The sequence below is a fragment of the Salvelinus namaycush genome, unplaced genomic scaffold (assembly GCF_016432855.1).
Source record: "Salvelinus namaycush isolate Seneca unplaced genomic scaffold, SaNama_1.0 Scaffold3172, whole genome shotgun sequence".
Lineage (NCBI taxonomy): Eukaryota > Metazoa > Chordata > Actinopteri > Salmoniformes > Salmonidae > Salvelinus > Salvelinus namaycush.
This window is the reverse complement of record NW_024060089.1, coordinates 1-13,802: the sequence shown is the minus strand read 5'-3', so window position 1 is coordinate 13,802 and position 13,802 is coordinate 1. Positions and strand designations below refer to the sequence as shown.

The following is a 13,802-nucleotide window of genomic DNA, read 5'->3' as shown; positions in this document are numbered from 1 at the left end:
CCTGCTCTGATTCTAACAGGACTGACCTCCTGCTCTGATTCTAACAGGACTGACCGCCTGCTCTGATTCTAACAGGACTGACCTCCTGCTCTGATTCTAACAGGACTGACCACCTGCTGTGATTCTAACAGGACTGACCACCTGCTGTGATTCTAACAGGACTGACCGCCTGCTCTGATTCTAACAGGACTGACCACCTGCTCTGATTCTAACAGGACTGACCACCTGCTCTGATTCTAACAGGACTGACCACCTGCTGTGATTCTAACAGGACTGACCACCTGCTCGGATTCTAACAGGACTGACCGCCTGCTCTGATTCTAACCCTAACAGGACTGACCTCCTGCTCACAGGACTGACCACCTGCTCTGATTCTAACAGGACTGACCACCTGCTCTGATTCTCTGCACCTTAGCACACATGCGCTTACTGAGTGGACAAAACATTAGGAACACCCGATCCTTCCATGACGTAGACTGATCAGGTGAAAGCTATGATCCCTTATTGATGTCACCTGTTAAATCCACTTCAAATCAGTGTAGATGAAAGGGAGGAGACAGGTTAAAGAAGGATTTTCAAGCCTTGAAGACATGGATTGTGTATGGGTGAATGGCCAAGACTAAAGATGTGTGCCTTTTGATCGGGGTATGGTAGTAGGTGCCAAGAACTGCAACGCTGCTGGGATTTTCACACTCAACAGTTTCCCAATGGTCAACCGGCCAATTTGACAACTGTGGGAAGCATTTGGGCCAGCATCCCCATGGAACGCTTTCGATACCTAGAGCCCATGCCCCGACGTCAAGAGGGGGTGCAACTCAATATTAGGAAGGTGTTCCTAATGTTTTGTGCACTCCGTGTCAACAGCACACCTGCTGTTACTAGACTATATATTGAACCTTCCTGTATTATACTGATGCTAAAATGTTTCCTATCTGTTGTTGTTGTTGTGCTGTGAAGTAGGAGGCTGCATTTCATTGGACGACGTACACAATGCATTTCCCGTACATAAGACTAATAAAACTTACCTGGTTTTTACTCTCTTATTGAGTGATGAGTTTAAAATGTTTAATTTTTTAACTACATTCACATTATATTTTTGGGGGGTCAAAATAAGGAAAAGCATCTGCTAATTTATATTGGTAAGAAAACCCTCGTTTTTAAGTTCATTGTCAATTCAAAATGGAGGTGAGACGTCCGTCTGTGTGGGTTACCTGAGGTGAATTGAAGACGTAGGCTCAGCCATACCTCTCAGTATGGCTGTGGGTTACCTGAGGACGCAGGCTCAGCCATACCTCTCAGTATGGCTGTGGGTTACCTGAGGACGCAGGCTCAGCCATACCTCTCAGTATGGCTGTGGGTTACCTGAGGACGCAGGCTCAGCCATACCTCTCAGTATGGCTGTGGGTTACCTGAGGACGTAGGCTCAGCCGTACCTCTCAGTATGGCTGTGGGTTACCTGAGGACGTAGGCTCAGCCGTACCTCTCAGTATGGCTGTGGGTTACCTGAGGACGTAGGCTCAGCCGTACCTCTCAGTATGGCTGTGGGTTACCTGAGGACGTAGGCTCAGCCGTACCTCTCAGTATGGCTGTGGGTTACCTGAGGACGTAGGCTCAGCCGTACCTCTCAGTATGGCTGTGGGTTACCTGAGGACGTAGGCTCAGCCATACCTCTCAGTATGGCAGTTAAACTGTATTAGACGCCGCTGCTCTTTGAAATGCGATTCAGAAAATGACGTTTTGATTTGAAAAAGGGTGAAGCTGTAGTCATGTTAAAACGTCTGCGTGGTCCTGAGGCCATTCTTCCAAATCTCATCTTGTTGAGCGAAGCCTGGGCATCCAAGGTTATTAGCTTAAACAAACAACTTCTGTTCTGTCTGACGTTTAAAACACCTAACATTAAAAAAGTTGTCTACTGGGCCTTGAGATGCCCTCATGTAGTTAAATAGTAATTCTTGTTACGACCAGTAGAGTGCGCTGGTGCACCGTCTTAACCAGCCAGGAGTTTCTAGGGACCTCGAGAAACACTTTTTAAACATCACATTCCAGTTTATTAACAAATCAATGATTGAAACCATATTAAATTGGATCCGACAGTTGCTTTCGTATTAACAGAGAATAAATCAGGTGGTTCCTCCTTGATAATTAAATAATAATGTTTTATTTGGTGTCTGTAGTGCATTCGGGTCGGATCCTGAAATGTCTCTTCAGTATCTGTAGCACCAGAGTTCAATTCCCTGATAATTGTAACTTTCCCAAAGATGTCCAAGTTTCCCCAGAAATCCTGCTTCTGGCCAGACTCCTGGAATCAGGAGCGAGATAGAAGATACTAGGAATCCCTGCGAAAATCTGGGGAATTTTTTGCTAATGCAGCCATAATCCTGCTGGAAATACAGTATGGAGACAGTGCTCTCACTTTGTCCCTGTAGTCAGCCATTCAGTCTGGCAACCCAGGAGACAGGTGTGTGTGTAGTGTTGACACAGGTAATCTCTGTACACAGACAGACAGGTGTGGCTGATATTAGGAGTCGTCCTGTGGACCAGGTTTGTTACACATGAGTTTAGCTGCCAGAGAGCCGTATGTGTTGCTTTTCACCTCCGGCTGGACCTTGTCTTTACATTTTCTCCCTGTAGCAGAGACAAGAGACAACACATATAGATCATTAGAGAGGTGGTCTGCTGCTGGGGATAATGCACATTCACCGTGTTATTCTGCTGCGGGGGATAATGCACATTCACCGTGTTATTCTGCTGCTGGGGATAATGCACATTTACCGTGTTATTCTGCTGCTGGGGATAATGCACATTCACCGCGTTATTTTGCTGCTGGGGATAATGCACATTCACCGTGTTATTCTACTGCTGGGGATAATGCACATTCACCGTGTTATTCTAGTACTGGGGATAATGCACATTCACCATGTTATTCTACTGCTGGGGATAATGCACATTCACCATGTTATTCTGCTGCTGGGGATAATGCACATTCACCATGGTATTCTGCTGCTGGGGATAATGCACATTCACCGTGTTATTCTACCGCTGGGGATAATGCACATTCACCATGTTATTCTGCTGCTGGGGATAATGCACATTCACCATGTTATTCTGCTGCTGGGGATAATGCACATTCACCATGTCATTCTACTGCTGGGGATAATGCACATTCACCGTGTTATTCTAGTACTGGGGATAATGCACATTCACCATGTTATTCTGCTGCTGGGGATAATGCACATTCACCATGGTATTCTGCTGCTGGGGATAATGCACATTCACCGTGTTATTCTACTGCTGGGGATAATGCACATTCACCGTGTTATTCTGCTGCTGGGGATAATGCACATTCACCATGTTATTCTGCTGCTGGGGATAATGCACATTCACCATGTCATTCTACTGCTGGGGATAATGCACATTCACCATGTTATTCTATTGCGGGGGATAATGCACATCCACCATGTTATTCTACTGCTGGGGATAATGCACATTCACCATGTTATTCTACTGCTGGGGATAATGCACATTCACCATGTTATTCTATTGCTGGGGATAATGCACATTCACCATGTTATTCTACTGCTGGGGATAATGCACATTCACCATGTTATTCTATTGCGGGGGATAATGCACATCCACCATGTTATTCTATTGCGGGGGATAATGCACATCCACCATGTTAATTTACTGCTGGGGATAATGCACATTCACCATGTTATTCTACTGCTGGGGATAATGCACATTCACCATGTTATTCTACTGCGGGGGATAATGCACATTCACCATGTTATTCTACTGCTGGGGATAATGCACATTCACCATGTTATTCTACTGCGGGGGATAATGCACATTCACCATGTCATTCTACTGCTGGGGATAATGCACATTCACCATGTTATTCTGCTGCTGGGGATAATGCACATTCACCATGGTATTCTACTGCTGGGGATAATGCACATTCACCATGTTATTCTACTGCTGGGGATAATGCACCCCTGTTGGGGGTACTGGAGGACCGGGGTTGGAGGGGGGTACTGGAGGACCGGGGTTGGGGGGGTACTGGAGGACCGGGGTTGGGGGGGTACTGGAGGACTGGGGTTGGGGGGGGGTACTGGAGGACTGGGGTTGGGGGGGGGTACTGGAGGACCGGGGTTGGGGGGGGGTACTGGAGGACCGGGGTTGGAGGGTACTGGAGGACTGGGGTTGGGGGGTACTGGAGGACCGGGGTTGGGGGGGGGGTACTGGAGGACCGGGGTTGGGGGGGTACTGGAGGACCGGGGTTGGGGGGTACTGGAGGACCGGGGTTGGGGGTCCTGGAGGACAAGGGGATTTAGTTTCAGGTGTTTCTTGTATACCTGCTACGTGTGGTTGGCTGGGGCCAAACCAGTAATACCATGTTAAAATATCACAGTTACCTGCTTCAAATGCAACTTGTTCAGACAAAAGGTTTGTTTCTCCTTGTAGAAATCTAGTCTTAGCATTTGAAACATCTTGATTTAATATCCCTCATCCATTTCTATTTGTTTGTACGAGACGTATATAGTTACCTGGTATTTTCCCCATGGCTATAAAGGTTACGTTTTCAGTCTTGATCTTGGGTCTGTCTCTGGCTATCAGGAAGACTCCAATGAATGAGAGCAGACAGCTGGAAGAGTTCAGAGAGAGGGCTATGTTCAGATATCACTCTAAAATCAAGGACTTGGAATCACAGGGTTTACAATGTTGGGGTTATCTGAACCCTCAGAGTGATACGGTCTCTGGAGTTCATTGAGACGGTGTATTAAACTCCATTAAGAGTAACCAGATACAGGGACTGAAAAGAGCATCCACAGCCCCTACTCTGGATGTCACATTGAGGAATGTATTCAGGTGGAATGTCATGGCCTGTATTTAGGTGGAATGTCAAGGCCTGTATTCAGGTGGAATGTCACGGCCTGTATTCAGTTGGAATGTCATGGCCTGTATTCAGTTGGAATGTCATGGCCTGTATTCAGGTGGAATGTCATGGCCTGTATTTAGGTGGAATGTCATGGCCTGTATTCAGGTGGAATGTCATGGCCTGTATTCAGGTGGAATGTCACGGCCTGTATTCAGGTGGAATGTCATGGCCTGTATTCAGTTGGAATGTCATGGCCTGTATTCAGGTGGAATGTCATGGCCTGTATTTAGGTGGAATGTCATGGCCTGTATTTAGGTGGAATGTCACGGCCTGTATTTAGGTGGAATGTCACGGCCTGTATTTAGGTGGAATGTCACGGCCTGTATTTAGGTGGAATGTCACGGCCTGTATTTAGGTGGAATGTCATGGCCTGTATTCAGTTGGAATGTCATGGCCTGTATTCAGGTGGAATGTCATGGCCTGTATTTAGGTGGAATGTCACGGCCTGTATTTAGGTGGAATGTCACGGCCTGTATTTAGGTGGAATGTCACGGCCTGTATTCAGGTGGAATGTCACGGCCTGTATTCAGGTGGAATGTCACGGCCTGTATTCAGGTGGAATGTCATGGCCTGTATTCAGTTGGAATGTCATGGCCTGTATTCAGGTGGAATGTCATGGCCTGTATTTAGGTGGAATGTCACGGCCTGTATTTAGGTGGAATGTCATGGCCTGTATTTAGGTGGAATGTCATGGCCTGTATTTAGGTGGAATGTCAAGGCCTGTATTCAGGTGGAATGTCATGGCCTGTATTCAGGTGGAATGTCATGGCCTGTATTCAGGTGGAATGTCATGGCCTGTATTCAGAGGAATGTCATGGCCTGTATTTGGGTGGAATGTCATGGCCTGTATTCGGGTGGAATGTCATGGCCTGTATTCGGGTGGAATGTCATGGCCTGTATTCGGGTGGAATGTCATGGCCTGTATTCAGGTGGAATGTCAAGGCCTGTATTCAGGTGGAATGTCATGGCCTGTATTCAGGTGGAATGTCATGGCCTGTATTCAGGTGGAATGTCATGGCCTGTATTCAGAGGAATGTCATGGCCTGTATTTGGGTGGAATGTCATGGCCTGTATTTGGGTGGAATGTCATGGCCTGTATTTGGGTGGAATGTCATGGCCTGTATTCGGGTGGAATGTCATGGCCTGTATTCAGGTGGAATGTCATGGCCTGTATTCAGAGGAATGTCATGGCCTGTATTCAGAGGAATGTCAAGGCCTGTATTCAGAGGAATGTCATGGCCTGTATTCAGAGGAATGTCATGGCCTGTATTCAGGTGGAATGTCATGGCCTGTATTCAGGTGGAATGTCATGGCCTGTATTCAGGTGGAATGTCATGGCCTGTATTCAGGTGGAATGTCAAGGCCTGTATTCAGGTGGAATGTCATGGCCTGTATTCAGGTGGAATGTCAAGACCTGTATTCAGGTGGAATGTCAAGACCTGTATTCAGGTGGAATGTCAAGACCTGTATTCAGGTGGAATGTCATGGCCTGTATTCAGAGGAATGTCAAGACCTGTATTCAGGTGGAATGTCATGGCCTGTATTCAGGTGGAATGTCAAGACCTGTATTCAGGTGGAATGTCAAGACCTGTATTCAGGTGGAATGTCATGGCCTGTATTCAGGTGGAATGTCATGGCCTGTATTCAGGTGGAATGTCATGGCCTGTATTCAGGTGGAATGTCATGGCCTGTATTCAGGTGGAATGTCATGGCCTGTATTCAGGTGGAATGTCATGGCCTGTATTCAGGTGGAATGTCATGGCCTGTATTCAGGTGGAATGTCATGGCCTGTATTCAGGTGGAATGTCATGGCCTGTATTCAGGTGGAATGTCATGGCCTGTATTCAGGTGGAATGTCACGGCCTGTATTCAGGTGGAATGTCATGGCCTGTATTCAGGTGGAATGTCATGGCCTGTATTCAGGTGGAATGTCATGGCCTGTATTCAGGTGGAATGTCACGGCCTGTATTCAGGTGGAATGTCACGGCCTGTAATTAGGTGGAATGTCACGGCCTGTATTCAGGTGGAATGTCACGGCCTGTATTCAGGTGGAATGTCAAGACCTGTATTCAGGTTGAATCATGGCCTGTATTCTGAAAAAGACAGTACTGTTGGTCTTGCATACTACTTACCCAAAGAGAAACATTAATATATTGAGCAAAGCCAACCCCTGGAATTCCTGGTAGAATACTATTCCTGCAAAAGAAAAGACGTAGTTTAACACCAAGCCAAAACAACATCAGAGACACAGACAGACAGACATTGAGAGAGGCAGAGGGGCAGACAGCTGTCCATATCTGGAGGATAAACTCTAATTAGTATGGAGCACCAGACCATGGAACATTATGTCTGCATCCCCAAATGCCATCCGTGTCTTTATTTAGTGCACTACTTTTGACCAGGGCCCATAGGAAGTAGTGCACTATCTAGGGAATAGGGTGCCATTTGGGATGGAGTTGCACAGAGTTAGCCTGGCAGAGTCACAGAACAAAAATAAGTCCTCCGGAGATGGGAAAACAGAGTGATTATTTTACCCCCAATTTTTCATGATTTCAATCTTGTCTCATCGCTGCAACTCCCCAACGGCCTCGGGAGGCAAAACTCGAGTCATGTGTCCTCTGAAATATGACCCGCCAAACCACACTTCTTAACAGCCGGAAGCCAGCCGCACCAAACACTGTTCAACTGACGACCGAGGTCAGCCTGCAGGCGCCCGGCCCGCCACAAGGAGTCACTAGAGCGCGATAAGCCAAGTAAAGCCCCCCCCCGGCCAAACCCTCCCCTAACCCGGACGACGCAGGGCCAATTGTGTCACGGCCAGTTGTTAAACAGCCTGGGATCGAACCCCAGGCTGTAGTAACGCTGTGCCACAAGACAGTGATTCTGTTGGACCTTTTTGAAGAGACAGCAGTGATTCTAGAGTCCCCAGGGAGATGGAGAGAAACAGAAAGGAGGGGCAGAGACAGTGAGAGGGAGATAGAGGAGAGGGGGAGAAAGAGGGATGGAGAGAGACAGAAAGGAGACACGGGAGGGAGAGGAGAGGGGGAGAAAGAGGGATGGAGAGAAACAGAAAGGAGACACAGGGGGAGAAAGGGGGATGGAGAGAGACAGAAAGGAGGGGCAGAGACAGTTAGAGGGGGAGAAAGAGGGATGATAGAGACAGAAAGGAGACACGGGAGGGAGAGGAGAGGGGGAGAAAGAGGGATGGAGAGAAACAGAAAGGAGACACAGGGGGAGAAAGGGGGATGGAGAGAGACAGAAAGGAGGGGCAGAGACAGAGGGATGATAGAGACAGAAAGGAGACACGTGAGGGAGAGGGGAGGGAGAGAAAGAGGGATGGAGAGAAACAGAAAGGAGACACAGAGGGAGATAGGGAGAGGAGAGTGAGAAAGGAAAAAGCAGACAAAGAAATGGTTCCCTAGTTCACATCAGTGAGTCACCATCACTCAGGGTGTTACCCATAGACTGTTGATGTTATCACAGGGCGTTATCACAACAGAGCTATAGGAACCAAAACATTTTTTCCCAACAGAGCTCATCTCAACTGGAACAGAGGGAACTCTGTGGACTTCACTCCTGTTTTAATAGGTATTATTATACATCTTGCTGAGAGACGGCTGGGTGATAACAGTCAATGCTGATGTCTGTTGATAGATGAAAACAATGGAATAATGTCAAGCTCGAAGTCATGGGGTGTCCCAAATGGGACCCTATATAGTGCACTACTTAACAAGGGCCCCATGTGGCTCTGGTCGAAAGTAGTGCACTTAAAAGGGAGTAGTTGGCCATTTCCATCCAACGCCCCCCCCTCACATTATTGATAACTGTATTGGCCGTTGATTCATCCCCTCCCTATTGCAGTCTAAACAGAGTCCATCTATCCTATCAAGGTCTTACCAGATCTAGTCATAGTGCTATTGATGAGGCTGACAACACAACGGTCTGGCTGAGAGCTCAGGGGATACAAATAGACGGGTGATGTAGGGGCTGCAGGTAACCTAGTGGTTAGAGCATTGGGCCAGTAACCTGAAAGGTTGCTGGATCGAATCCCCGAGCTGACATGGTATAAATCTGTCGTCCTGCCCCTGAACAAGGCAGTTAACCTACCGTTCCCCTGAACAAGGCAGTTAACCCACCGTTCCCCTGAACAAGGCAGTTAACCCACCGTTCCCCTGAACAAGGCAGTTAACCCACCGTTCCCCTGAACAAGGCAGTTAACCCACCGTTCCCCTGAACAAGGCAGTTAACCCACCGTTCCCCTGAACAAGGCAGTTAACCCACCGTTCCCCTGAACAAGGCAGTTAACCCACCGTTCCCCTGAACAAGGCAGTTAACCCACCGTTCCCCTGAACAAGGCAGTTAACCCACCGTTCCCCTGAACAAGGCAGTTAACCCACCGTTCCCCTGAACAAGGCAGTTAACCCACCGTTCCCCTGAACAAGGCAGTTAACCCACCGTTCCCCTGAACAAGGCAGTTAACCCACCGTTCCCCTGAACAAGGCAGTTAACCCACCGTTCCCCTGAACAAGGCAGTTAACCCACCGTTCCCCTGAACAAGGCAGTTAACCCACCGTTCCCCTGAACAAGGCAGTTAACCCACCGTTCCCCTGAACAAGGCAGTTAACCCACTGTTCCCCGGTAGGCCGTCATTGTAAATACAAATTTGTTCTTAAACTGACTTGCCTTGTGGAAAAGAAAAATGTGAGGAACATAATGCTGTCTACAGGTTCATAGAGGTGGCTAGAGGAACATAATGCTATCTACAGGTTCATAGAGGTGGCTAGAGGAACATAATGCTGTCTACAGGTTCATAGAGGTGGCTAGAGGAACATAATGCTGTCTACAGGTTCATAGAGGTGGCTAGAGGAACATAATGCTGTCTACAGGTTCATAGAGGTGGCTAGAGGAACATAATGCTGTCTACGGGTTCATAGAGGTGGCTAGAGGAACAGAATGCTGTCTACATGTTCATAGAGGTGGCTAGAGGTACATAATGCTGTCTACAGGTTCATAGAGGTGGCTAGAGGTACATAATGCTGTCTACAGGTTCATAGAGGTGGCTAGAGGAACATAATACTGTCTACAGGTTCATAGAGGTGGCTAGAGGAACATAATGCTGTCTACAGGTTCATAGAGGTGGCTAGAGGAACATAATGCTGTCTACAGGTTCATAGAGGTGGCTAGAGGAACATAATGCTGTCTACAGGTTCATAGAGGTGGCTAGAGGAACATAATGCTGTCTACAGGTTCATAGAGGTGGCTAGAGGAACATAATGCTGTCTACAGGTTCATAGAGGTGGCTAGAGGAACATAATGCTGTCTACAGGTTCATAGAGGTGGCTAGAGGAACATAATGCTGTCTACAGGTTCATAGAGGTGGCTAGAGGAACATAATGCTGTCTACATGTTCATAGAGGTGGCTAGAGGAACATAATGCTGTCTACAGGTTCATAGAGGTGGCTAGAGGAACATAATGCTGTCTACAGGTTCATAGAGGTGGCTAGAGGTACAGAATGCTGTCTACAGGTTCATAGAGGTGGCTAGAGGAACATAATGCTGTCTACAGGTTCATAGAGGTGGCTAGAGGAACATAATGCTGTCTACAGGTTCATAGAGGTGGCTAGAGGAACATAATGCTGTCTACGGGTTCATAGAGGTGGCTAGAGGAACATAATGCTGTCTACGGGTTCATAGAGGTGGCTAGAGGAACATAATGCTGTCTACAGGTTCATAGAGGTGGCTAGAGGAACATAATGCTGTCTACAGGTTCATAATGCTGTCTACATGTTCATAGAGGTGGCTAGAGGGTGAATCACTCTCCTGCTATTGTGGCTGAGGTTAAATAGCTGGAAGGGTTTGGTACACTTAAACAATGTGTCTGTTTTTATAAAGACCAAATACAGCAAATTCTCCAGTGTTACATCAACACTGACAGTGTTAAATTTACCATTGGGCCAGTGTCTACAGGTCCACACTTTTTAGTGTTAAATTAAGACTGTGCTTAGTGCTGACGCTGTTAGACTTGGTCAGTGTTAGGGAATTAACACTTTTAGTGTTATGCAAAGATGGAAGATTAACACTGGCCAATTAGCTGTGAATAATAGATTAACACTGGGTAACACTGGCCAATTAGCTGTGAATAATTAACACTAGGTAACACTGGCCAATTAGCTGTGAATAATTAACACTAGGTAACACTGGCCAATTAGCTGTGAATAATTAACACTAGGTAACACTGGCCAATTAGCTGTGAATATATAACACTAGGTAACACTGGCCAATTAGCTGTGAATAATTAACACTAGCCAATTAGCTGTGAATAATTAACACTGTCCAATTAGCTATGAATAATTAACACTAGGTAACACTGGCCAATTAGCTGTGAATAATTAACTAACGTACCTGCGGTAATGGCACTGGCAGTGAAGAACACAAAGTTAATGGGGACGACCTCCGTGGCATCAAACATCTTCATGGCTTGATTAAGGAACCTGAGAACAGCGAAGGACAGATTAAAGAGAGGCCTCTGAGGGCCATGTGAATGATATTATGACCCACACAGTGGATTCATCCATCATAATACTAGAGCTTCGTCCCATCACACGGTGGATTCATCCATCACACAGTGGATTCATCCATCATAATACCGAAGCTACGTCCATCACACGGTGGATTCATCCATCACACAGTGGATTCATCCATCATAATACCGGAGCTTCGTCCCATCACACGGTGGATTCATCCATCATAATACCGAAGCTACGTCCATCACACGGTGGATTCATCCATCATAATACCGGAGCTATGTCCCATCACACAGTGGATTCATCCATCACACGGTGGATTCATCCATCACACAGTGGATTCATCCATCATAATACCGGAGCTATGTCCCATCACACAGTGGATTCATCCATCATAATACTGGAGCTTCGTCCCATCACACGGTGGATTCATCCATCACACAGTGGATTCATCCATCACACGGTGGATTCATCCATCATAATACCGGAGCTATGTCCCATCACACAGTGGATTCATCCATCATAATACTGGAGCTTCGTCCCATCACACGGTGGATTCATCCATCACACAGTGGATTCATCCATCACACGGTGGATTCATCCATCATAATACCGGAGCTATGTCCCATCACACAGTGGATTCATCCATCATAATACCGGAGCTATGTCCCATCACACGGTGGATTCATCCATCACACGGTGGATTCATCCATCATAATACCGGAGCTACGTCCCATCACACGGTGGATTCATCCATCACACGGTGGATTCATCCATCATAATACCGGAGCTACGTCCCATCACACGGTGGACTCATCCATCACACGGTGGACTCATCCATCACACGGTGGACTCATCCATCACACGGTGGACTCATCCATCACACGGTGGACTCATCCATCACACGGTGGACTCATCCATCACACGGTGGACTCATCCATCATAATACCAGAGCTTCATCCCATCACAGTTCTGCTGTGACAAGATCACAATGTCCAATACATTTTTTACGCTTCACATTTTCTTCAATACTCTGTAGAAATGAGAAAATCCAAATAGAATCTGCTGTCAGGGGAAGTGGAGCAACATTGGACTCACTTTATCTGGAAGGCACAGGAGGCCACCATGACCACCAGCATGACGTAGAAGATGGGGTAGATGAGCTGGACCTCTCCCTTTATAGACTCCGTGATCATCCCAGACACAGCTTTCACCGAGATCACTGTCAGGGAGGCTAAAACAACAGGGACAACTTTACTATTTCCCGGAGTAACGCATCCCATTCTGGAAAGGGATAAGCAAACCCACCCCTGATCCCCCATAGAGTCTTACCCAGCAGAGCCACCAGCAGCATCACTATGGTTACATGCTTGATACCCACCCCTGATCCCCCATAGAGTCTGACAGAGGTCTTACCCAGCAGAGCCACCAGCAGCATCACTATGGTTATATGCTTGATATTCCTCCTCTTGTACAAATAGAGCAGGATAGAAAACAGTATGACCTCTAGAAACTGGAGAGAGAAAGAGAGAGGAGAGAGGGGGAGAGAGTAGGGAGGGGGGGAGAGAGAGATGATAAAAACCGACAAAATATCAAGGGTGTCCATCTCAAAGCTTAAGTCACAGTCATAATCTCTCTCTCTCTCTCTCTCTCCATCTATCTAGACCTGAACCATTCATTTACAACACTGATGTCGACCTCCTTCTGTTCCAGTAGAGCTCAGCCAAACACATGTTCTCTAGGACAGATATCAGTACAGTATACCCTAACCCCAGTACGTATCTGATCACAGTAACAGAGTCCTCAGCCAGCAGCACAGGTATCTGATCACAGTAACAGAGTCCTCAACCAGCAGCACAGATATCTGATCACAGTAACAGAGTCCTCAGCCAGCAGCACGGGTATCTGATCACAGTAACAGAGTCCTCAGCCAGCAGCACAGGTATCTGATCACAGTAACAGAGTCCTCAGCCAGCAGCACGGGTCTCTGATCACAGTAACAGAGTCCTCGGGTATCTGATCACAGTAACAGAGTCCTCGGGTATCTGATCACAGTAACAGAGTCCTCGGGTATCTGATCACAGTAACAGAGTCCTCAGATATCTGATCCCAGTAACAGAGTCCATCTGATCACAGTAACAGAGTCCTCAGATATCTGATCCCAGTAACAGAGTCCTCAGCCAGCAGCACAGGTATCTGATCACAGTAACAGAGTCCTCAGCCAGCAGCACAGGTATCTGATCACAGTAACAGAGTCCTCAGCCAGCAGCACAGGTATCTGATCACAGTAACAGAGTCCTCAGCCAGCAGCACAGGTATCTGATCACAGTAACAGAGTCCTC

The 13,802-nt window shown here is 47.2% G+C and overlaps 1 protein-coding gene across 3 annotated transcripts; it reads right to left on the bottom strand.

Annotated features, from left to right (window-relative positions):
* Positions 1–2,031: 2,031 nt before the first annotated feature.
* On the bottom strand, positions 2,032–13,795 carry LOC120039992 (NIPA-like protein 2). Of its 3 annotated transcripts, none has more exons than XM_038985314.1 (6): positions 12,877–13,795; positions 12,559–12,694; positions 11,339–11,427; positions 7,069–7,132; positions 4,545–4,642; positions 2,032–2,625 (listed from the first exon to the last, which is right to left on the bottom strand). In XM_038985314.1, exons 1-6 carry the CDS (start codon positions 13,064–13,066, stop codon positions 2,519–2,521), a joined length of 684 nt encoding a protein of 227 aa, XP_038841242.1. In that variant the 5' UTR covers positions 13,067–13,795; the 3' UTR covers positions 2,032–2,518. The 3 variants fall into 3 exon arrangements, with proteins under 3 accessions (XP_038841242.1, XP_038841244.1, XP_038841243.1); XM_038985316.1 differs by lacking the exon at positions 12,877–13,795 and adding an exon at positions 12,793–12,819; XM_038985315.1 differs by lacking the exon at positions 12,877–13,795 and having other exon boundaries at positions 12,559–12,786.
* Positions 13,796–13,802: the final 7 nt, after the last annotated feature.